Source organism: Brachionichthys hirsutus, unplaced genomic scaffold (genome assembly GCF_040956055.1).
Source record: "Brachionichthys hirsutus isolate HB-005 unplaced genomic scaffold, CSIRO-AGI_Bhir_v1 contig_1098, whole genome shotgun sequence".
Classification (NCBI taxonomy): domain Eukaryota; kingdom Metazoa; phylum Chordata; class Actinopteri; order Lophiiformes; family Brachionichthyidae; genus Brachionichthys; species Brachionichthys hirsutus.
The window spans coordinates 52967-77242 of record NW_027180517.1 but is presented as its reverse complement, the minus strand read 5'-3'; the positions used below and the strand labels follow the sequence as shown (position 1 = coordinate 77242).

General features: G+C 43.3%; 1 protein-coding gene across 1 annotated transcript; it reads left to right on the top strand.

Moving 5' to 3' along the window:
• The first annotated feature begins 880 nt into the window (after positions 1–880).
• Positions 881–16128, top strand: LOC137915789 (interphotoreceptor matrix proteoglycan 2-like). The gene is made up of 20 exons (XM_068758908.1): positions 881–959; positions 1049–1267; positions 2532–2698; positions 2876–2943; positions 3878–3918; positions 4191–4258; positions 4348–4503; positions 5384–5442; positions 5531–5551; positions 7464–7657; positions 8958–9001; positions 9601–9796; positions 10007–10788; positions 11157–11411; positions 11507–11726; positions 12061–12271; positions 13257–13445; positions 14373–14574; positions 15553–15632; positions 16092–16128. Exons 1-20 carry the CDS (start codon positions 881–883, stop codon positions 16126–16128), a joined length of 3288 nt encoding a protein of 1095 aa, XP_068615009.1.
• The last annotated feature ends 8148 nt before the right edge of the window (positions 16129–24276 follow it).

Below are 24276 nucleotides of genomic sequence, written 5' to 3'. Positions count from 1 at the left end.
ATTATTCTTTATAACCAGAAAGGTGAAAAACAATGTTTTGCAGCGTCAGCAGTTTTCAGTCCTCATTAGGACGGCGTAACACAGAAATATAAATGATGGCGTCATTAATGTTTACAAAGATTATTTAGCCAGCTCTATTGCTTGCTCCTTTTTCCTTGTTTTCTTATGAACAGAAGCTTCTTAGAGCTAAGCGTGAGATTTTCCTTTTAAAAACAGGATAATGGAAGAGTTTAGGGTTCAAGGTCTAAGCCCCCAACTCTCTCTGCTGTCACTATACACACTCTGAGAGGATTGCTATTGCTGCTACTTAGAGTAACACCTTAGCACTGAGACCAGCCCAACACTGAGGGTGTTTTTCTGTGGATGTAGTACCTTATTAACTATTTATAAGGATCTTTTTTTGTTTGTTATTTATTTAAGCAGCATTAGAACCTGTCTAAATTCCCTACAAGAACCAGTAATCTACCATTGCAACATGTATGAGTAGCTCAGCTCTATTTATTTTATTTTTTTACTGTTGAATCTGTGGTTTTTCCTGCCTTCTATGTGCCATGTTTTCTCAACACCAAGTGTCCTCCTGTCCCAGCACTGCTCCTGTAACTTCTTGTCAAGCTCTTCTAAAGGACTTATAGTAAACAGGATTATGGCGCATTAAAAGATCCCCCCCCCCCCCTCTTTCCATCTGCCTGTCTGCCCACCTGAGGCGGGAGCTGTCCTCTCAGCACCACCGGCCATGTCTTCAGCAGAGTGGAAATCAGCGATGTGATTTTTCTGCACCCGGATACTGAATGATGCAAACTGTTCTATGACTTGAGATGAGCTACATAGCTGCTTGATTCCTTTCCAAGCCCCCAGCTTTAGGCACTACCAGGGATTTAAAATGACCGTCAGCGCTCGGACACGCGTTTTCTGCTCTGTTGGGCTGAGTTTTATGGTCCTATTTTTGGACGTGAGGACAGGTATGTGTTCTGATAAGTTCTTGATCACTTTTCACCCAGATATACATGAAACAAAAGGCTATGAATACGCTGTTTGTTGTTGTACCCAGATGCAGCGCTGGAAGGTGCCTCCGTGGGTTACCTGAGTCGGCCTTATGCGGCGTCTCCAGGCGTTGCTCGTGTATCTCAGGTGAAGGTTTCTCATGACAGCCGGGTGGTCGTTTCTCGGCGGAAGAGGAACATCCTGTTCCCGAGTGGAGTCAAACTGTGCGCACAGGAAACCACTCAGCAGGTTAAGGCGAACCATCTGAGCTACTTTCACCTCAGAGGTGAGTGTGAATTTAAATCAGTGAATTGGACCAGGGTCACAACCCCTGCTGTTTTTGCATTCAACCGACGGTTGTGACGTGCAGCAGTGGTCCCGTGTGGATGATTGAAATGGATTTGGGGCAGAAATGGAAAATTATATTCATCCTGATGTTTTCATTTGTCTGCTCATCTGCAACTAATACTTCAGTCCCACGACTCACCGGTTTGCCAAGTGGAGAGGCGTTTCTCCCAATGCTGGTGCAATCATGAGCTTTTAAGTTGTAATGCTGGAACAACATGGATGCTGCAAAGAGAATGGACTGAATTTTCTTACTTATTATTATCTGTTATTTTTATTGCTTGAAAGTGATATTGTACCGGAATTGTGGCTTTCCTGAAATATGAAAATATTTTTTCCCTTAGTTGCTATTAGGTATAATGATAATAAATAGCTTTCTTTTTTCTGCCTCTGGAATGTAATCATGGTAAATACATAGTACAATGTACATATCATAGTATTTGTTCCAGAGTATTATCTTCATTATACTGCTTAATGCTTCTTTGTTATATAATTTCAGAGAGTACTGTGATACTTTTTACTGAACTACATACAGTGCACAACTGTGGTATCTGGATTCTTCCTATAGTAAAGATAAAGGATCAATTAAAACATAAAATCTGGTACTTAGGCATAAACTGCTGTATTTATGGGAATACATTTTTTTTTGAAAATGAGCTTTGACTCCAGTTATCAATCCAAAAGATTCATCCGCCACTGTGGATCCACCTCGGAAAGTGAAACTCTGTTTATTGTGCAATGTTTGGCTGGAAATGGGCCTATAGTGAGCTACAGATGGGCAACAGTTGCGAAAACAAAATATTTAAAAGGATAACCATTTGGATCCCTTCTCTATTATTAATGCTGGAGGACAGAGGTCGAGGTGTAATTCCTGTCAGTGACCTCCAGAGCAGACGAACGAAGGCTAGTTAACTCCAGTAGACGGTGTGTTAGGGTCACAGACAACACAACGCAAGTCTGTGCACTGACTCTGGATCAGTGCCCAGTAGAGCGAATGAAAGGGAATCGTGGAGATAGATTTGTGTCTCAGAACCTCAGCTAATAATTCATATTTGGGGCCATTGCTGCATGAATGAATGATTTTCTCCCTCCCTCTCTGACTGTCTGCATGCCGAGACCTGCGGCCAGTCAAACTGACTGAAATAATTAAAATCATCTATGGAAGGTTATTCAAGCAGATATTCTGCCCTCTCTCGTCTGAACAGTGTGCCAAGAGACCATATGGGAGGCTTTCAAGATATTCTGGGACCGGCTCCCAGAGCAAGACGAGTACCAAAGCTGGATGAGCCGATGCCAGGACGGCACCGTCGTGGCAAAAGATGTCGGCGTCTTCTTCAGCTGCTCAGAGGAGCACCAGGCTCTGGTTAAAAAGGTCTGTGCATGGCAGTAGTACAGAGCAGAATGATCACTCTACAGGTTACACTTACATCTATTTTGTATTTTATCTCTAGAGAATCTCTCGACCAGGCATGAAAAGGTAAAAAAAATCTCCGCCTCTTTAATCCCAGTGCTCTCCCACTGAATTTGCCGTGTCATCATTAAATCTGAGTCTTGTAATTGTGTCTTTCTTCCCACTCTGCGCAGTGAGCCCACCAGGTCCTGGGAACGTACGTGCAGGTAAGGTTGTCAAGCGTCTCCATCCTTGCCTGTTCATATACCCGTCACCAGTAATCACATGGCTTCATGCTCATTTCTTTTTTGATTTGGATATGAAACTAGATGTGGGTATCAAACTGCACACAGTCCACTAGATACCATCCACTGATGTTTTTGATCAAGAGCCATGTTTTATTCTCTGAGAAATTAAAGGATGTGTATTTAAACACACAGTGTTATAGAAAGTAAAAAAAAAGACCAATGCTGGCTAAAGGCCAGGTCACGTGGATTCATGGACATCTGTTCACTTAATTTTTTATAATCCTGCTGGGATTGCTATCACAGATTGCTAAACTCTGGATGCCCTAAAGTAGAAGCTAAATTCTAGGAAATAGTTTTTTTTTATTCAATGAGTGAATCGATTGTTTCCATGCCTTCATTTAACACGTTATTATTAGTATCCTTGCATTCCCCCAAATTTCTGGCTGTTCCATAAAGTTTATTCCAGCCCTTCTCATCAGTGTCCCTTGACGCCACTGTTGCTTTTAAAAATCTATTTTTCACCAACATGCTTTAAGTTTACTTACTGTTTTGCACTGTTTTGGTTATTAATTATGTATTTTTTGTTTGTATGGTTCTTGATTTTTTTTTTTTGTCTGTAAAAGCACTTTGTGAATTTTATTTCTAGAAAGGTGCTATATAAATGAAGCACATTATTATTATTAAAATAAATAGTCTGTGTCGGGCTATAACTGGGTACGCGTTGAGACAATGCAGAATTTATTAAACTAGTGAATCCATTATATTTGATAATTTTCAGATTTGTTGGTTTAAAATCTAAATACATAAAAGGACCTTACAGGGATAATACATCTTAAAAGCCTGCTAGATGTTAACTCTTTCATTGTTTGCTGAACTAAACTTGACTGATGACAGAATCTCCCGTGTTTCACAGCACTCCAGCACCAAACACAGCGGAGACGGCTCCTGCGCTAGGTTTGTGTTTCTCATGTCAGCTTCCTGCAGTGATCTGTTCATGTGCTCATCTCTCACTGGACCATCAGTTTTCATGTAGCCACTCAGCTAAGCTAATGAATACTCTCTGTGTGTGACTGGCTGATCGGAACTCCAGCCTGAACGCTTTAAAGTTCTCAAAGTACTACAAGTAGTCTAATTCGCCGGGCCAGCAGGAATCCTGCCAAAGCTTTCAGATCGCATTCTCTTGAAATAAAACAGTTCCTTTATTTATTTTCTCCTTGTTGATCTAGAAGACCCAACTGGAGGAGAAGGGGAGAATGGAGCTGCTGTCGCTGTGCAGGAGGTGGAGGAGAGTCCGGTGAGTGCACACAGCTCTTAAACACTTCCTCGTGTTTTAGCGATGTACAGGCCTAACTAACTACCCTGTTACTCCCTCTTACGGCGCAGCCGGACAATGATATTGCCGTGGAGTCTCCCACCTTGGCTGTGCTGGAGCAGGTGGTGGAGCTCAGCATCTTTCTGAGCGGTGAGATGTACGACGACGAGCTGGACGATCCAGCCAGCCTCCAGTACCAGACACTCAGCAGGCAGCTCGCTGAAAAGGTGTGTCTGTTTCTTGTGGCCTGGATCGCTAGAAGAGTCTACTTAGTGCTGCCGTGTCTCGGCTACAGCTCGGACTTGCTGCATCTCCTGGGTCATAACGGGTGTTAGTTAGCCTTGTTCCGATGATGCGCACTTTAACAGCGGCAGCAGCTAAAAACCCGAATAGCTGGACAGGAGATCAAAAACACAGATTTCATGATATGCGTGAGGCTTTGGTAGAAGAACAGCGTCTATAAAAGTGAAGTTTTATGGCGTGCCTTGGGAACAGATAAACTCTGGCACAAATGTAAACTGACCATTGGATGCAGCCTCAGCGTTCGTACAGATGCTGGGAAAAATGAAATACTTGTCCAGCAGTCAACTCAACAGTCACATGTTGGAAAGCAAACGGCAGAACACGTTGTAGCAATGTCGTTAGCACATACTTGATTTGTTTTGTCATTTATTCCAGGTCCTGACCTAATTTTTTTTTGTTCTTTTTGGTGATCTTGCATCTGCACAGAATTTGCATGCCTTCATTTATGCATCCCCTGCATACAAACAGGGCTGCCTGTGGGAAAGAGGTGGAACCCAGGGGCAAACGGAGGACTTAGTGAATGCAGAAAAGGAGGAATTGGAGGACAAGGGCGGAATTTTACACAGATTAAATAAACTAGGCCACTTAATCTGCAGATAAACATTTCTATTGCTTTTAAGGGAGGAGAAATGAGGCCCTGTAGATCAATAAAATACAATGAAGACAGAGCGGTAATCAGCCCACTGACAAATCACTCAAGACCTTTCAACCGCTTGGAGCAAAATGAGCTCTTCAGCAGCAATAAATCGGACTTAGTTCACCAAAAAGAAGACAAAAGCCACTGATCATTTTTTATCCCTGCAGATTGAGCATGGTCTGGAGGGGCTGCCTGGGTTTAAGAGTGTGTCTGTGCTGGGCTTCAGGTTGGTCTCTCTGCTGCACTAAAGAACTGTCCTCACACACGTCCTCAGCTTACAGCATTAACGCAGTTTCCCCCCTCATTCCACGCAGGCCCCAGAAGGACACCCATGGGTGAGTCATCAGCACAGGCTGTGGTAGTTTGCTTTTCTGTCCTGTGATCCCAAGCAGCCATTCCTTAGCTGGATCTGTGTGAGTGTGTGTGTGTGTGTGTGTGTGTGTGCGTGTGTGTGGCATCGCCTTCATCTCACGCTGTGTTTACCAGTGAGCGTGGAGGCACGTGAAGGTGTCACTAGTTGCCTATGGCAATGGACTTAGTTGAGTCACTCAGCTGTTAAGTGGAATCAGGCAGGTGTTCCTCTATGGAGAGAATGATCAGGGATTTATGACCTCCTCACTCTGCTCCTGGCACGAGGCTGAAGGAAGGAACGTGGAGATCAACGGTGAAAAAGAGATGACCAGGGATGGAAAGCGCCTTGAGACCCTTTGCTGAAGTGAAATGATCAATACCACAGTTTAAATTACTCCAATACAAGTGACATTTTTACGTTTGTGTATACCGGTATGCCTTGCAGACTCGTGCCCTGTCATGTTTAACGTGATGACAGTGAACACACCACACACTACGTTTAATGGTACCTGCAGCCATCAGATAAATGGGAGTGAAGAACATGATGCAGTAAAAGTAGAACAGAAATACTAGTATTAAGTACAACTTTAAATGTATACTCAACTATAGTAAAATGTAATACATGCACCAACTTGTTAGTTAGCACCTTGTTAGCCACATGGCCACAGTGTGCAGACAAACATTAAATACACAGACATATATTTAAACGTCCGCGTAGCAGTGCTGTAATTATCGTTGCACGGTGCTGTAACTGCAGATGACAGGGCGCAGCAGGTGGCGTTTTCCTGCCTGGCTTTCTCTGGGTGAAACTGCAGGAAGGAAAATAGAGCGTCCTTCTAAATGAGCCTGGCTGTGCGCTGGCACGTTTTCAGCTGCTCGCCAGAAGCCCATCAATCTAGGTCAGAGTCGAATGAAGGCTGATGGACGGCTTTTTCCAGGCACTGGAATGCCTTGTGAGGTTTCCGTGTTTATTGTGACGATACTGATCATTCTGCTGACTTTCTGATATTCACCGTTTCTGGCATGTACAGTTGGGTCTCCTGCATTCTCAGATGGAGTAACTCACCCGACTCATTAGTCATCTGAGAGTGTCCTGCAGGTCTTTTAGCAGGCTGGCTGTTAAATCATGCCAGTGTTTAAAAGAGCTTCAGTCTCTTGGAGATCTGGCCTCTCATTCAGGGGAATATCATTGTCCCTGTATTAGTGTGTTGTAAAGTTTTTGTTCAAAAGAGAAGTAAATGAGAACTTCTCGTCTCTCTTATCAGTTGCTAATTCCTTATTAACTCTTTAAAAAAAAAATTGGTATGAAAAAAAGGTCCCAAGCAGAAGAATTGCATCGTAAAAACAAATGTTAAACCTGAGCTGATTTAATATGAATTTTCCTAATATGAAAATTACAATCTTGAAACTGTAGTTTTAATGGTTCAAACCATCTCACTGCAAAGTCCATGTATCTGCTTGCTGTGTGTGTATAGTCATATATTCATCAGTGTGTATATTGTAATTCTGGTTCTACAATTAACAAAAATATCTCTCTGGGCATAAAGGAAAATATCTGCACAACATATAGGCATCATTTCAAATTAAGGAATGACAAAAACGGGCTGCACAAAGCTAAAATCCCAACAACAGGAATTCACTTTAATACAATTTGATTGTTTAAAGCAATAATACAATGCAATATGATTAGACATTCATATATTCACATATTTGGCACATTCCTAAATGAGCAAAACATTATTAATACCTCTTAATATAATGGCGGTCAGTGCAGCACCGCTAACCCGGTATCTCAGTCTGCTCTCATTGGACCTATGATGAAAATAAATGATCACCCGGCCCAGAAACTGCTCATTGTGTGGATTGGATGTAAATACTGCATATGTGTGTCATCAGGAGGGATGGCGTCGGGGTGGACTACGCTGTCACGGTGGTGGTGGTGGATGGAGCAGGGGTCAGCTATGAGCAACTCAGCTACCTGAGCTTGCAGTCGAACCGGGTGGAGAGCTCGTACCACGGGGTCACGGAGCCTACGGGGGTCCACACCGTCAGCGGGGTCAAAGACCTCCGTAATGACGAGCTGGAGGCTGGTGAGATTATGACCTGTGCAGGACTACTGAGCTCCACAGAGATGCTCCCTGAGCTCTGACAGAGCACGCACACACACACACACACACACACACACACACACACACACACACACACCACCATTACAGCTATTTATTTAATTGGGATTGCAGTGAAGTCACTGAGAATGTACTGGAAGAGGTAGCGCACGCAGGGCAGGGAAAACCTCCAAATGTCATATCAAATCGAGAGACAGGAGACCACTGATGTTACAACATGTGCTACACCACTTGAGAAAATATTCCAGAGTTTTAATACTCTCATCTGTTTCTTATTTGTCTGCTCTTTCTGTTAAAATGTATTTTTTTTAAATGACAGACATTTTTAGATGAAGTTTCAGCTCAAAAGTCGGCCGCTTTTAACAAATAACAGAGCCATCTGTTAAAAGAGCTCTATTTATTTAGTGCTCCAGTTAACTCTTGTCCATTAAACAGTCTGCAAGGCAGAAGTAATTAAATGAGATGTTAAAATATGAGCCTTCTCTTTTGCCGTAGATTATTTTTAATCCCTTTATTCTGGCATACACCCAGTGAATTCAAGTCTTCAAAGAGCAGCACACCTGTTTGAGCATTACACCCTTACCATAGTATCTGATTCAACGGGCTGTTTTTTCTCTCTCCACATGTTCCCTTTCCTTGCCAAAAACCTGGTTTGGACATTAGCAACAGTTTCTTCACTGACAGGTAGGATGCATAGTCGGGTGCGCTGTGGAAGTTGCAGCAAATGCACCCCTGAACCAATCCCCGCTAGCGCCCCTTTCTAACACTACAATACCAGAATATTTTTCAGACTTGCATTCTTTAGCCTCAGCCGATGTTATCTCCATTAACGTCACTTGAGGCATTCCGTCAGATGACTTCTCTCTGGGGCCGCAGAAGACTTTCCGTTATTCACATGTGCAGTCGTTCACACAGCGATCCATGCATCTGTTAGATTTGGCCGCTGGCGCGTCTCCTCTCCACAGAGGTTTTTAGGAGAATGCATGCCTGTTGTTTAACGTGCTAAGAAAGCCCCCCCTGGGTATGAACAGCATGCATGCGTTTTCTGCTTTCATCTGGGGGGGGGAGTTATAGCCCTGGTCCACAGCATCTGATACCCACTTCAGATTTTAGCACTGATTTGTGATTCACATTTATTCCTAAAGGTGATGCTGTCAAAATGAAAGCTTTGTTAAAGTTGTTACAGTTAAAAGGATTCTGTCCTCCAGAGTGGATTATTTGATCCATCGGCGTATTAATATTTGTTTCTCTGCTGGTTCCACAGTGTCTGAGGTCCCCGAGGCTGTCAGCACTGCAAACAGAACTTCGGTGAGTAGCAAGTTACCTCCACAACCATTAGAACAACCTCTCTTCAGACTCTCCTGCTGCTTTGAGCTCCACAAAGTCGATCGATCGCATTTGTTTAGTTTGACTGCAGTGTGTCCGATGAGGCGAGAACGTGCAGCAAAGATCAAGCGAGGCTTTGAGCATTCGTTTGGCTCTTACTGTAATAATCTACTGCTATCCGGGGGCAAACGATACAGCAAATATGAGTTTTTCAGACCATAATACTCTAATACTAAAGTCTGCAGTTGTGCTGTCGTCTCTTCGACTTTCCAGTTGTGATGGCAACCAGAGTTTAGGTTGCGTAAAATGTATCTGCTGGTTCGCTTTCTAGCTCAGCTGACGCAATGATTAATTTGACTCATTACAGGAATCGGTATGGTTTCCTAAACGTCTCGTCAGTAATTACTTTACAGTCACAGAGCTGCGGGGCCACCAAAGTACTTTATTGGCCTGCCTTGCAGTTGAGACATTTTAGATCCAGCTGCTGCTTTTTTTTCTAGCTTTCTTTGAATTAATATTAGAAGTGTGGAGGCCGCAGCACAGCATGGAAAAGAAACTGTTTCGATATTTATCTGTTGCAGCTCAAAGACACTGATGATCTACCAGAGCTCGCGATTCTAGAAAAAGACACTGAAGATGTCGTCCTTGGCGACATCTTGCCTGAAGTCTCTGAACCCAACACAGCGGCAACAGGAGAGCACAGCATCATTGTTCCGGAGGAGAGTGCAGTTGTGTCCCCAGCTCCAGTTCCGTCCCCTGGCGTACCCGGAGTGAGCAGTGAGTGTTTACATTATCCTAAAACACAAGTGGTCTTTATGTAATTTATCCCCTTATGATTTCTTTTTCTTTTTCTTTGTCTTTAAATTCTTTTATCAATCCCAGATCAATCATTTTGTCTCATCATTTACATTAGATCTGCAGTGCTTTGGAGAATATTATCAAAAGTGACTGGCAGAGAGTGACACTTCTCTTGTTTTTGCCTTCCAGGCTTTGAGGAGGAAAGCCTTTTCCTGAAGGGCAAAGTGCAGACTCCTATTGTAGAAGCCCCCCCACCAGAAGATCATCCAGTCGAGCTTCCGGATGGCGTCACACTGCCAGAACCGCCAGTGGAGGTCGAGGCCTCTGGCTCGGACATAAATGTCCTGGAGGACCCGCTACAGCCATCTACACCTACAGGAGCGGCGTCGTTTGAAGAGACCGGTTTGGAAGATGTCACCATAAATCCAGATGAAACGGCGGAACTCAAAGCAGCGGGAGGAGAACCGATTACTGCTGCGAAGGAAGCGGAGATTCCAGATGTGATCGAGATCCTCGCAACTGCACACGAGACCACGGGAGAAGAGCATCCACCTGCTCGAGTCCCGACGCCTGAGGTCGTGGATGTGGCGCCAGCAGCATCAGTACCAGCAACGCAAACAGACATGCTTCCTGTTGATGAAGACTTGGCAGAAGAGTCCAACTTTAGAGAGGCTCCATTGACGGATGAGGACGTTAACGTTGAAGAGGTCGGCGTGGAAGAAGGATCAGAGACTCTGCCTGAAGCTCCAGCCGTAGAGGAAGAGAGCCCAGATGCTCCGAAACTCTCAACGGAGGATCTTACAGAGGACGAGATCTTAGGGGTCAACGATGAAGAGCCGACGGCGACAGGTTTTCTGAGCCCTCCGCAACCGACTGCACCGTCTCCTGAAAGAGAGTCGCCTGCCACCCAAATCTCCGACATTTACCCCACTGAGGCTCAACCGGATGTCGTGATCCCTTCTCTGGTAGAAGTACAGAGATTAATGTTCATGCACACAAACGCTACTCAATTTTCATTGCTAGTTTCTTTCTTTCAATGATTAAAGTCCAACTGACATTTTTATTCTCACTATTAAGATAGCCTCAAAGGGACTGATGCACACACAGCCAAACTATTCAATCAAAATTCTGTACAGAGAATCACTTCAGTGAGGTACGGATCTACCCTGAGGGGGCCCCGGCAATAATGGCTTAAACATAATCAATCAGCACATCAATACGAATGTCAGAGATTATATACTAAATTCTGCCGTTTTGACTTTGAATTTCTGAGGATTCAAAGCGGATGTAAACACGTAAAATGTCTCTTTTGAATCAGTGCACTTTTTCATTCCCTCAGATCCAGACCATTAATGGCTCGGCTGTTCCAGGCCGGAGCGACGATGTGATCAACCACACGGAGGAGGGTAGCACTAGTTTCCCATTTGGAGTGGCACACGACACGGATCGTGCCAGCGTTGCCATGCCGATGAACCCCGGGAGAGCTCTGATGGTGTTTTTCAGCCTGAGAGTGACCAACATGATTTTCTCTGAAGATCTCTTTAACAAGAGCTCCCCAGAATACAAAGCTTTGGAGCAACGCTTCCTAGAGCTGGTAAATGTCTCACATTTGCTGCTTTTTGATATTGTTATATATGCTCTAAGCCTGATTTTCTAATGGCAGATGTTATATTTTCAATCTTCTCTCAGCTTGTGCCCTACCTGCAGTCCAACCTGAGTAACTTTGAGAACCTAGAGATCCTGAACTTCCGAAATGGAAGCATCGTGGTCAACAGCCGGATGAAATTTGGCAAGCCCGTACAACAAGGCGTCACCTCCACTGTTTACCTGATCCTGGAGGACTTCTGCAACACAGCTTACCAGACCATGAACCTGGCCATTGATAAGTACTCACTGGATGTTGAGTCGGGTGTGTTCTCACTGTACTTTTTATGCTTTGGCCAACAATGAGACGACATGTAAAGTCCGTACATTTCTTTATGCTAAGCTAATGTGCCGTAGCCCGCTGCATTCCCCAAATATTTTGTAAAAAACAAAAATCCTGAAGTCAGTCAGTAATAAAAAAATAATAAAAAGGAAAATCTTTATATATATATATATTTAATCCTAAATCCTTTGAGATAACCGAGGATAAGCAATCTACTCGATTCTTGTAAATGCCGATCAGTCCTTTGGAGCCTGCTGAAAATGTATACTTTCTCTTGATACCAAAATATCAACTCTCCTAATGCTTCGGTTTCCAGGTGACCAGGCTGATCCCTGCAAGTTCCAAGCGTGCAACGAATACGCAGAGTGCAAAGTGAACAAGTGGTCGGGGGAGGCGGAGTGCGTCTGTGGCGCCGGCTACTTCAGCGTGGACGGCCTGCCCTGTCAGAGTATCTGTGAGCTGCAGACAGACTTTTGCCTCAACGATGGCAAATGCGACATAATCCCCGGCCGGGGAGCCATCTGCAGGTGGGTGAGGATTAAGGGGAGTGATGTGCACGTGGGAAAGTGTGTCTGAGTTGGCTGATCCACAAGGTCGGCGTTTCATCACAATTAACCTGACAGCTTTGCAGACATTTGATTACAGCTGCAGGAGGCCAGAGTCTCGGTTTATTTATTTAAAAGCCTTTTTCTTTTTTTGGTGGGATTATGTGGGAACAAGAGACGTACAATTCAATCCAAACATTTGCTTTCTTTCTTTTGGCTCCTTATACTTGGGAGGCGACCGTGTTGTAGTTTTGAGTTCTTTCTAGTCCTACCCAACTACATGGAGTAAAGATTTCGTGTTGCAACTCAATCGGCTTCAAACATTAATCAGGATATAATATTTTTTTGACCTAAATATAGTTGTGACGCCTGGCATCAGACGTTGGGAGACTTTGATTAACACAATCTACTTTTTAAACTCCAAAAATATATTTTTTGGCATGTGATATATTGAACATTGTGTGACTATGCCTTTTTGCTTTTATAAATATTTGTCTCTAAGCACATTTCTCTTGTACAAACACAAATTTTCATGGGCTAACGTGTTTAAAATAATCCGAATCAGTGACAGGAACATATCCTCTCGCTCTGTTGTAACTGCTAACAAACAGGAGACCCTGTGCCAAGAAGAGTCCTTACTTTTAGTTCACAGCATAAAACATTCAGGCAGATTAAGAGGCTGTCGAGTTTCTGCTTAGTCATCCAACCCAAAAGTATTGTGTCGCTCCATGGAGACGGAAAACAAACATTTAAAGGTTACTCCAGTGATTCCAAAACAAAGTATTAATATTCTAATGAACAGCACAATTTGATTGTAGACGTATTAATAACTAAGTCAAGCCAAAATCATGTCATCCATTTTCAGTCGTGGGTGTGCATTATGTTCCTCTTCTGATCCTCGAATGGGAAAGAGTTTCATTAAAAGAGTGTGGAAATCGCCGACCATCGCTGCATGCCCTCACCTCAGGTGTCGTGTTGGTGAGAACTGGTGGTACCGAGGGGAGCACTGTGAGGAGTACGTGTCAGAGCCTCTGGTGGTCGGCATCGCTGTCGCCTCTGTAGCTGGATTCCTACTGGTGGCCTCTGGAGTCATCTTCTTCCTTGCGAGGACTTTACGGGAACAGTACGACAAGGATGAGTACGAAGATCCAATACGGTGAGGAGAGCCGCTCGCAGACGGCACGGTGAAACGGTGACGATGACAAACACACACATGAAGCAGCTTTCAGATCCTCCATGATATAATTCACCACCTCTGTGTGACTCTAAAGCTGCTGTGTTTAGCCTCACAGAGCTTAAATGTATCTAAGGGGACAGCTCAGGCTGATTTTAAAGTATCCATCCATCCAAAGATGAGAGGAAATGATCAGATCAAAAGAGGGATAATAAAGTTATATATAGTCTCTATGATTTCATATTCTGTACATATTTACTTACACCACACTGCTAAGTAAAATGAATAATATGTGGCTTTAACCCGTACAAGAATTGTTTTTTATCTGCCTGTGAAAGATACATGAACATAAACAAATGTTATGTGTGCTTTTTAATTTGACCATTGTGTCTGCAAATAAAGATTTGATTGATTGATTGAAACCGTACTTCTCTTTTTGACAGGGAACAGAAAATACCACTTTTGTTGTTTTTGACGTTTTCTCTTCTCTCAGTAATCCTCTTTAATTACTTTAATTACTTGCGATATCCCATTACTGTTCCTCAGTTCAGCAGCCACAGTTTTCCATCCCTCTCCCTCTACCTGGGTTTCTCTTGTCTTCCCTTTTGCAGACACAAAGCTACCCAAAGTATCTGTTGTCCATCTGGCTGTGTGTGTGTGTGTGTGTGTGTGTGTGTGTCTGGCATACTTCCCTGAACAGCCTGTAGAGTTAAACCTCAGCTAATTACCCGATCAGATATGATGCTGATTTATCACCGACCATAACGAATGAGCAGATTTAGAGGGTTAAGGGAGTCTAATGGCCTCTGAAGTCTCACTGCAGCTCAGTTGTCTTTTCTGGCATCCCAGGTGATGCGCTGCGTTTGTCTCACCTTGCCCTCACACGGCGACTGATTCCTCTGTTTGCAGGGGCGCAGAGAGCCTCCCATCTCTGGAGAGGGCGACCAAGTACAACCCCATGTATGAGAGCGAGGCCACCACTGGCTACAGCCACTACTACCGACGCTATCCCGAGGCTCCGGTGTACAGCAGCGCCAGCGCTGAGGCCTCCACGGACTTCAGCAGTGAGGAGATGCGACACATCTATGATAACAGTGAACTGACCAAGGAGGTGTGTGTCTGTGTGTCGGCTGATGTTAACCCTTGTGCTGCCCGTGGACATTTTTGTCCTTTTCAGAAATTCAAAACTCTCTCACATACAGTCGCCCTCCTCACAGGAGTTGATTTGTGGGGAGGCGGTTTCATTCTGGGTGAAATGTCAAAATCCCAACTCTCTGCATGAAAAGCCATAATTTGACCCTGTAAATTTTTATCTTATCCTTGATGACCCTTCAGCCTCCCAGATTTGTGCAAAAAGGGCCTGGAAGGGGTTGAAATCTTGAAATCCATGTCAAAAGTGAAACTGTGTGTGTCATCTCAAAGATTTTGACAATAAGTACAAATAGAGACATTTACAAATGGCTAAATGAAATGTTTGTCCACTTGAAGGGTCATGGATGGAACCTTTTTGAAGGGTAACACCAGGGTTAAGAGGGTGCATTAACCCTTATTAAATGTTAACCATAACTATTAATAACTTGATCAATAGGGAACCAATAAAATAATTGTTTTTAATCCTGATGAGTTGAGCATTAATACATGTTATTGTTGGTGCGGTCTGTTTGTTTTCATGTTAAATAGGCTAGGAAAAAAAAGCCTTTTGCCATATTGGACAGTCTCTTAGAGGGAAAACAAGGATTTATGCAGATGTGACTGAAATTAAGAAAGAGAGGGAGTTTTTGTTTGTTTGTTGTGTTGTGTTTCTGAAGTTGCATTCATTTTACCTACATAAATTCATACAATTGTACTTAAGAGCATTTGGGAGGTGCCCCTTGCTAAAAGTTATCTGGATGTGCGTCATCCCTTTCATTTGACCTGTGGATCGGAATTCTTTCAGCTCCATCCGTCTTTCGCTCCAATGAACAGGAAAGTTGTGTTTTCTCCATAGAGTAAAATCTCACATTTCGATTTAGCCTGAGCCTGTTCACCTTCCTGCTTTTCTGCATGTGACGCTCTATTCCCTCCCAACAAATATAATTTCTGTCTCCAGGAAATCCAAGACAGGATACGCATTGTTGAGCTCTATGCTAAGGACCGGCAGTTTGCAGATTTTGTACGGCAGCATCAAGCGTGAGTGCCTCACTTTATTTTTCCTTTTATTCTGCAATGAGACAAACACATGGGCCAAATGAGACAGGATATGAGCCAATAGAGAGGGGAGAGGGGCGTGACCTTGTGATATAGGAGCCTGGCAAAGACTGCTGTGAAAAAAGGATTCGTTGTTATTTGGAAGAGACAAAGTATCCCAGACATGCCAGACCCAACATGGAAACAGTTTTATCAGTGTTAAATCTTTGCCAGCCAGACTCGGAGCAGCGAGACGGAACCCATTATGAGACCAGACCTTCCTTTGTCTGCCAGCAGGATGGCAGAAACGATGCGTCTGCTTAAACTGCAGCGAGGGTTGTTAGGTCGAGTCTGTGGGTCACTTCTGCTGAGTTGTGGGAACTTTTTGTGCTGTAAACAAAGTAAATAATTGACCCAGAAAGGTGATGAGAGTTTTTGTTTGTGTGACTCTTTGTTCTGCAGTGTCATGGGTACGCGTGGAGAGAGCTCCTCCATGTAGACGCTTTCTCTGATCACACGGGACGTTGTTCCTTCCTCGGTGCCTTCTCTTGATTGGGTGAGATGACGGTGACATCTAAAGACGCATTTCCTGCTCATCTGCCAGATGACTTCCTTTTGGGGGAAAACTGTACCGCATCCTCTTACTTGAAATGTTGTCACACGTCCCGATACGGGCTACAGTAGTGCTGCTGCTCAGTGGAAGCATCTCAAAATGTCACATCTCGACCCAGGCTGGAATTAAAACTGTGAATATATAAATACTTTTACTGTTAGGGCTCAGAAATCGTTCTCTGTATGACTCGCACAGAGGCATCACAAGAGTTGCTCCTTCATTAGTCAACGGTGCTATCCTACTATAAAATATAATTTGAAATGGGAACGTCTGAACGGTATCCTTGATCTTATTTTTAATTTTTTTTAATAACTGAAAAGGCAAAGATATGCATCAGTTCTATATGTACTACTATTCCGTATGCATTTGTACATTAAAGGAATAGTTCGGCAATTTGGGAAATCCACACATCTCCTTTCTGGTAGTGAGTTCAATGGGAAAATTAAGTTTGACTGTTATTTCTATATATGACTTTACAGTTAGCAGCTATCAGCCTAGCCAGGCACAGGCCGAAAACAAGGGAAGTCCTGTCCAAAAGTCAAGGGATCTGCCCAAAAAGGTGCACAGATGTGAAATGTTCATGTCTTTTTTTTAAATGCAGTGCTGGCAGGCTGGTTTTTTGAGCGGCTGCTTCTTCCTGTTTACTGCCTTTGAGCTGTGCTAAGCTGAACGGCTGATTGCTGTAGCCTTACAATTAAGATACAAAGACATATTGATCCTCACGCACAAACCCTGCCAGAAATCACAGAGATGAATCTCCCGAAGTTTTGAACTATTTCTTTAAGGTCGCCAAATTTGCATTTCCCAATCTGAATGCCGGGCGGAACTTCATTCCACCTATTCGTCTGCTGGCAGGTGACTCTTCTGCCTTTTTTTTAACAGCACCATCAATCTAAAGCTTTGGTGCATGTTTGTAACGGTTGCGTCTGGTCAACGAGGAAAAGTGGAAATGGTGACGATGGGGATGTGGAGCGCGTGAACAGTCTACAGTCCAGCAAGAAGTGAAAAACTTCTGAATGGAAAAAGCCTGTGGGGCGAGCAGCCAAAGGTTTCAAACAGTGTTTCAGATGTTGTATGTCATGCTGCAGAAAAAGACAGGGGAAAGCTGGCTGATAACCAACGTGCTATTTCAAGCAGCAATCCACTGCTGAAAATACTTCAAGGTTAGCAGCAATTATTACGAAATGATCGCCCTTGTGGAGCCACCTGACAGACTGTTTCCAGAGTTTTCTTTGGCATTGTATTGCTATGTTCCTCTCTGAACCTGTTGTGCATGACCCATGATGTTCCTTGAGTAGAACCTATGGGTTTTCCTAATTTGTCGACCAGATTGACTCTCGGGCAGGCGGTTCGGATCACACACACACACACACACACACACCTAGACCACGCTCTAGAGTCCTGTTTACATTAAACGCCTCTCGCCTTTTCCTCTCTGAGGTCCGCTCAAGCAAAAACACCAGTGAGGCAGACGCTTCTGACAGTTTTATTGCCTTTTGCAAACTGCATGTTCCTTTCTTTTATTCCAGGCATGCATATTTGTGTCTGAATAGCTTTTGTCACTGTCGTCTAACCTGGACAATCAGCCAATCGAACCCATTTAGTGCTCTGTGATGGGATAAACACCGGAGCCATTAGAAACAGTCGTAAGATGTATATCCTTCACTATACATGTGTCCATATTCTTTTATACACTTGTTTCAGCATTTAAAAAGTGTTATCACATATCGTATAATTGACCAATGTCATATTGCAAGATGTACAAAAATAAAATGTTTTACATAAAACGCAGGCTCTGGTTCAGTGGTGGAATGTAGGCTATTATTGACTTGACTATTTTAATGTACTTTGGTCATTCATTTCTTAATACAATTCAAACAAACAATTATTATGATGATCCAAGCTCAGATAGGCGATCATCTCATCAGTTTTCTTCTTTCTTTCTGAGAGTAGGATGAGAATATTTTCCTTGTGCATCAGCCTTTTAGCAAGAGCTGAGGAAGTAGCCTCAGTCCAAAGGTAAAAGAGGTTGGCTACCTCTAAAATCCACTCATCAATGTTTTATAGTTTCAGATTTGAAAGGCTAAAGTTTGGCGTTGTCTCTGCCACAAATCAAAGCACCATGGTGTGGCCTCATGCTGTTGCTGTAGAAGATGAAGAGAATATAAACCATCTAGTTATTCCTAATGCTTCTCAGTGGTTCTGCAAAATAAAACAAAGATTTATGTCAGAGATGACATGGGTCACATTTCTTCCCATGCATAGTTGTGCAGTGAGTGGATTGAAAGAGGAAGCAGGAGAAGGTTTTTTTTTTTTTATTGTAAATAATTTTTCTAACTATTTTGTGCTTATGGCTGATCTGCGGCAAGATCTGAAAAGAAAAAGGGCCATTTAGAAGTGCGAGTCAAGCACCATTCATTTTACAATCGTTCCTTCATCTTATCCTCATTTCATCAAAAGGAGAAAAGAAAAATAAATTTCACATTAAAAGCCGTCATTGCGGCTGTGAGGAGGCCATCCAGTCATATTTGGCGTAGAGGAGGACAACCCACCTGCCTACCTGCCCGATGAATACCTCGACCATCGGCCCTGCTGCTATCCAGAAAGCAAATGGAGAGGGAGGAGACTATCTCCCTCAGAGTCACTGACATATTGACCTTTTCCAACTATGCTGTTGGAAAAGGTGTTCAGCCTCTCGGATAATCCGAAGAGAAGATTAGCCTCAGCAGGTATGGATTATAGGCTCGCCTGTGGCCATGCCAGTCTCTAGAATGGTGAATACCAGCCTGGATCACACGCCTCCACACGTACCAGGATTTCATTTAGTGCCTGTACACAAGTAAAGGAATTCCACCTGATGGGAAAAAGTCCGGTGTCATTGCAGTAGGCTGGTATCAATAAGAAAGCAAGCGAGGGACGACTCCTCCCCACCAGCATGTTTTCATGCCGGTGGGGAGGAGTCCCAGCCCCCACCAAGTCCCACTGGTGGAGGCTGTTTGTGATCAGCTGGGCTGACGTGTCCTCAACCAGACCTCTGCTGAAGTTGCTGGCTGTTGAACTATGACACCGCAGTTGTGCGACAAATCTCTGGGTGAAAGCCAGGTCTGATTTAACCCTTTGTTTCACTGACGCTGGTGCCATTCCATTATTGTTTGAGGTCCCATGGGCCTCACTGCTCCACACTGAAAGAATTGACGTAAATAAATAAATAAAAGTCATAATCTGTTCAAAATTGACCCTGATTTTTTTTTTTTTTGACTATTGTTTTCCTCTCTACGGACCATGGCTGATCTCATATTGGAACAAGCCTTGACCCCCGTGTGGCCCCTCTGAAATGCAATGACGACAGTTTCTCTTAGGAACCAAGACAAAGCAGGACTCTCACTATACGAAACAGCTGTCATCGTGAGTTCAGCATAAAAAGGGCTGCAGCTGCAACTAAGGATTAAAGGCATTAATAAATAATCTCCACCTTGTAATTTAGATAATCAATAATGTGAATAAATGGCCTTCTCAGTTTCTCAGAAGAAGTTTGCTTCTAAATTTTATTCTTGTATCATTTAATCACGATTGCACTTCGTCTCTCGCGTTCAGACGGTCTCACAAAAACAGGCGGAATGTGTGTGAAATGACACCAAAACAGAGTTTAGTAAGATTCTGACATGATAATATGGAGATGTTATACTAAAATTAAGAAATCACTCTCTTCAATACCTATTAAAGAGTCACGAGTGGAATCATTAAAGTTCTAATGACAAAAAGAAAAGCATTGATGGTGAAGGACCATGACATTCATTTAGACATAGTTCAACTTTAAATTTGCTCTTCTGCTATTTATTAGTTTACAGGAAGTTCATTATGAAATGGATTCATGTTGTTAATATTTTCATGCTGGAAGATATTTTTAAGATAAAACCCGAGCTTGCATCGTGTCAAAAGCAGCTTGACTTGTCATGCTTCTTTAATCAGTGGAAGATTCAGAGCTGCTTCTCTGGCCCAGATGCAAAGCAAAAGGCTATTTATCAGCGAGCCTGAGCTTGATGTTTGGCAGTGGATATTCTTCTGTTTTGGTGATTGTTGTTGTGTTGTACAAACACAGACCTGAACTCTGGGACAGGCCGCATTAACAAAAATCCCCCCCAACACAACATACTTTTGATGCAGACCCCTATATTTCTTCTCCACTGCTGTACCTACACCATTGAACGGGCATAGTGGTGCATTTACTCCATTTTTTCTAATTGTTCTGGAACTGATCAAGAATGTGAAAAACATGATCTCATCTTCCCCGCTCCAGGCCTCCCAGACTTCACTCCTAGACCTAAATGTTTTCTCACTGCAGCAGGGAAACCTCTGCTGCCTGTTCGCTTCCAGCTCAGAGTTGACAGTCAGGCCTTTTCTGATCTACACTGAGCTCACAGGATGATGTAATTCCCTTAAATGCTTGGTGGCCACAATGTTAAATGTTAGCAACAGGATACCCCCCCAGTATTCTGATTTTACAGCCCGATTTGTGTCTTTCTGTTTTGGTTGCATAACTTACTCCTCCATGCTGTTAATGTGGGAATCCTGCTGTTTGCAGTCATAAATATCGTTTCTTGTTTTAGTTGGTTTGGCTTTCAGTGTGGAATAGCAACACTCAATCATTCCCAAATGTCCTCTTTGGCTCGGCTCAAGCACAACGGAGAGAGCGGAATTAATGACATCACATTCCATAGATTTTTGTATTTTAACACATTCTCGCTTTGAGCTTTTTTTTTCTTCATTCATTACCATTCACCCATTTTCTAGAGTCGTTTATCCCTTGGGGGTCAGATGGAGCCCTAGATTGGCTGAGGGGCTGAGGTGCAACCACGACTTACATTTACACCTATGGGCAATCTAGAATCACCATTTCACCAGTACTGGACTGCGGGAGCCCCCTTAGGGAACCCAACCAGAATGGAAAACAAACCCTGAACGTTAGGACTACAACACCCATGAAAATCAGCAGTAGTGTGGTGTCATGTCTGCTGCTTCAAAGCTCTACACTACTCAGACCTTCCATGTTTTGAAATCTAAAGTTTCACCTGCTCATGGGAAATTCTTCTCTTGCATCATGAATAATAGTAAATTATTCATCATGCAAGAGAAGAATTTCCCATGAGCAGGTGAAACTTTAGATTAATAGTAAATTATTCATCGTCCTTATCTGGAGGGAAACACTGTTGATAAAGGCACTAGTGTTGCTATAAATATCAATGTAGTTCTCAGACCTTCAGCCCTTTATTTCAAGAGGATCTCAGTTCTGCTGCAGAATAATCAGCAAAAATCTGGTGTTCGTGTAAAAGTCCTGAATAAATTGAGTCAAGATGCGTGGACACAATTTCCTCAGACGAAATATCATTTCAGTTACACAAAAACATCAATAGTAGCAGTTTAAATAACGTATAAAAGAGACATCAATTGCAGTATATATATATTTATGTAACAGTGTGAACAATATTCAGTATTAGCCCACTAAATGCTACTCTCCTGTTCTCCTGCTGGGAATCCACATTTGCCAACGACTGCTGCTCTCCAGTTGCTGGTTTCCAGATGTGGGTTTTTTGTGAGTGTGACCATCTTTTGGCGCATCAAGGCAGAAAGATGGTGCGTAAAGAAGGGAACCAGTCTGAGACAATATGCAGATGCAGGAACCAGAGAGGAGGCAAGCGCACTCTGGGGGGGGCTCCTCGTATGGAAAGAGGAGCTGGAGTGTCTAATGCAAGTCTATAAGAAGCAGACAGTAGCAGAAACATCAGACTGTTCTTCATAATCATCATCATCAAGAAGTCAAACCAACTTTCTGGAAATGCTATTCTGCATGTGCAGTTTCAGTCTACCCCCCCCCCCCCCCCCCCAACACAACTACGAATGTTTTAAATCAAGTGCAGCAGCACAGCATTCTTGTGTTTTTAATTGATGACGGAGCTTTCCGTTCACTTCAGGAAGTGCTGAACCCCCCCCCCCCCCCCCCTCAGCTGAAAATGCTAATCTTAGCGCATTGTTGATTTTTGTTTAGTTTTCAACCAATAGTAAGGCTTGCTCCTGACATGCAGCTGGAAACCAGACGGTGCTTTACCCAAACAAATCTTCAGCACGTTAACCAGTGCGTGGAATCCACAAATTGTGGCCTCCGCACCAACCTGCCAGCTGACTGGTAAACAACCCGGTCTCGCATGACGTGTCGTGCATCGTGCATCGTGCAAAGCAGCGCTACCTAAAACCTGTAGTTGGGGAACGTTCTCCAGAATTCCCTGACACTCCCATTGGGTTGTGTGCCTGATGCTGCAGCGAAACCTACCCATGCACTCATCCGTTAGTAATGCAGTGAACGTAACTAAATACATGCATCAGTCTGAGTGTGTTTGTACCCGGGAGCATGTCTAGTTCTACTATGTGCAGAGTCGACCAGGCGGATTAAAGAATGTTATGGAAAATGTAAAAAAAAAAAAAAAAAAAGGCCTGTGAGGGAGAAGGCGAGGTTGGGCTGACCTTGGCATCAGGGAGCAGGGGCAGTTTTTCCAATCTGTCCATCGTCTGCCTGCTCGTCACCTGCTCACAATTAGACCTGGATGTCGTTGCTCTTCCCTCCTATGAGCTCAACAATCACCATCCAGCCAGAGCCGCTCCCTCAGGCCGAGGACTGGAAACAAAGCAACGCGGCAGAAAAACACTTTGGTGTCGATGAAGTTAGCTTCATGCTCACAGAAAAGCAAGTTCGTCGTCACGAGCAGATTCAGTTTGAACTTCGGCGTCCTTTTCCAAAAGTCTTTTTAATGCACGTGAAATTTGATGAGTTGTTTCACACTGATCAGGGACCAGCTGCTTACTCGTCCATGCTAAATGCCACATTTGATCTATTATGAGTTTCAGTTTGACACACAAAATTATGTTAAATGACTAGACTTTGATTTTTATTTTGATGACTGTCGCTATTGTTGTGATCTGTTGAACATTTACCCATCCAAGGGAGAGAGCGACCCGTCGTCTGTGGTTCTCCCAGATGGTTTTCCTCACCTGGATCAAGGATCTAAGGATAAAGGATGTTGCTGTGTACAGAAGCACAAGAAAATTTGGGCTATACGTCCAAATAAAATTTGATTGCTTGTCCATAGCTCATTAATTCGACCTAATACTTGTGCTACTGCAGCCTAGTATTATGTTTTTTGAGCATGTGGTTTGAACGGCTTAACCTTTTGTTCCTGTCTTGTGCAGAACAAAGAATTCTTGTCACCTTCTTGCATGAAGAGTAACTGGGTGATCAAAAAGAGGCGCAAATCAATTGTATACTTTACTGAAAGAGTAAAGAGTTCTTTGATAGACAATTAGAGTCCAGCGTTTAGCTGACTGTCTGGTAAATAAGCAGGTTTTACCTGGAGGTGATTTTTTCAAATCCTCTGTTCAGTGTCTGGAAACACAGGAATGGATAATGGAATTAGACTGAAGAATTAGAACTCCCCATGTTTCCAATTAGGAGTTTGCCCCGTTTAGAGTCTCTGTTTAGTTTTTTGGGGGGATTCTACCTAATTGCACCAGCAACGACTTCCTTTCAACAAAGAAGAATCCCTTGACAGAAAATAGATGAAATAGAGGAATAGAAATCCTCAGATCACTCACGTGACAGACAGTTGTTGTGAATTAAATCAAATTGATTTTGTTTTCCTCTTCAAGAGGAATTGGATCAAGTTATGTGATCTTCTCCGCATGCTTTTTTTTGTTTTTTTCTTGTTGCTGTCTTCACAAGAAATCCAGCCCCAGGAGAAACACACCATCTCAGTGTAGTTCTGTCCCGTCCCCATGTCAGGAATCAGGCATTCACTAAATGCCCTAAAAGTGCTTCTGCGATTACTTTTAGGGTTTACAAAAAATCAACTTGTGGTGCAGTGTTGAGTTACTAATGAACATGTGGTCTCTGAAACGGAGGGGGAGATGAAAAGTCAAATTCAGCGCTCATTCCGATGCTGATTAAAGGATGCATTCAAAGACTTGTTGGAGGGAGGGGGCATGTTG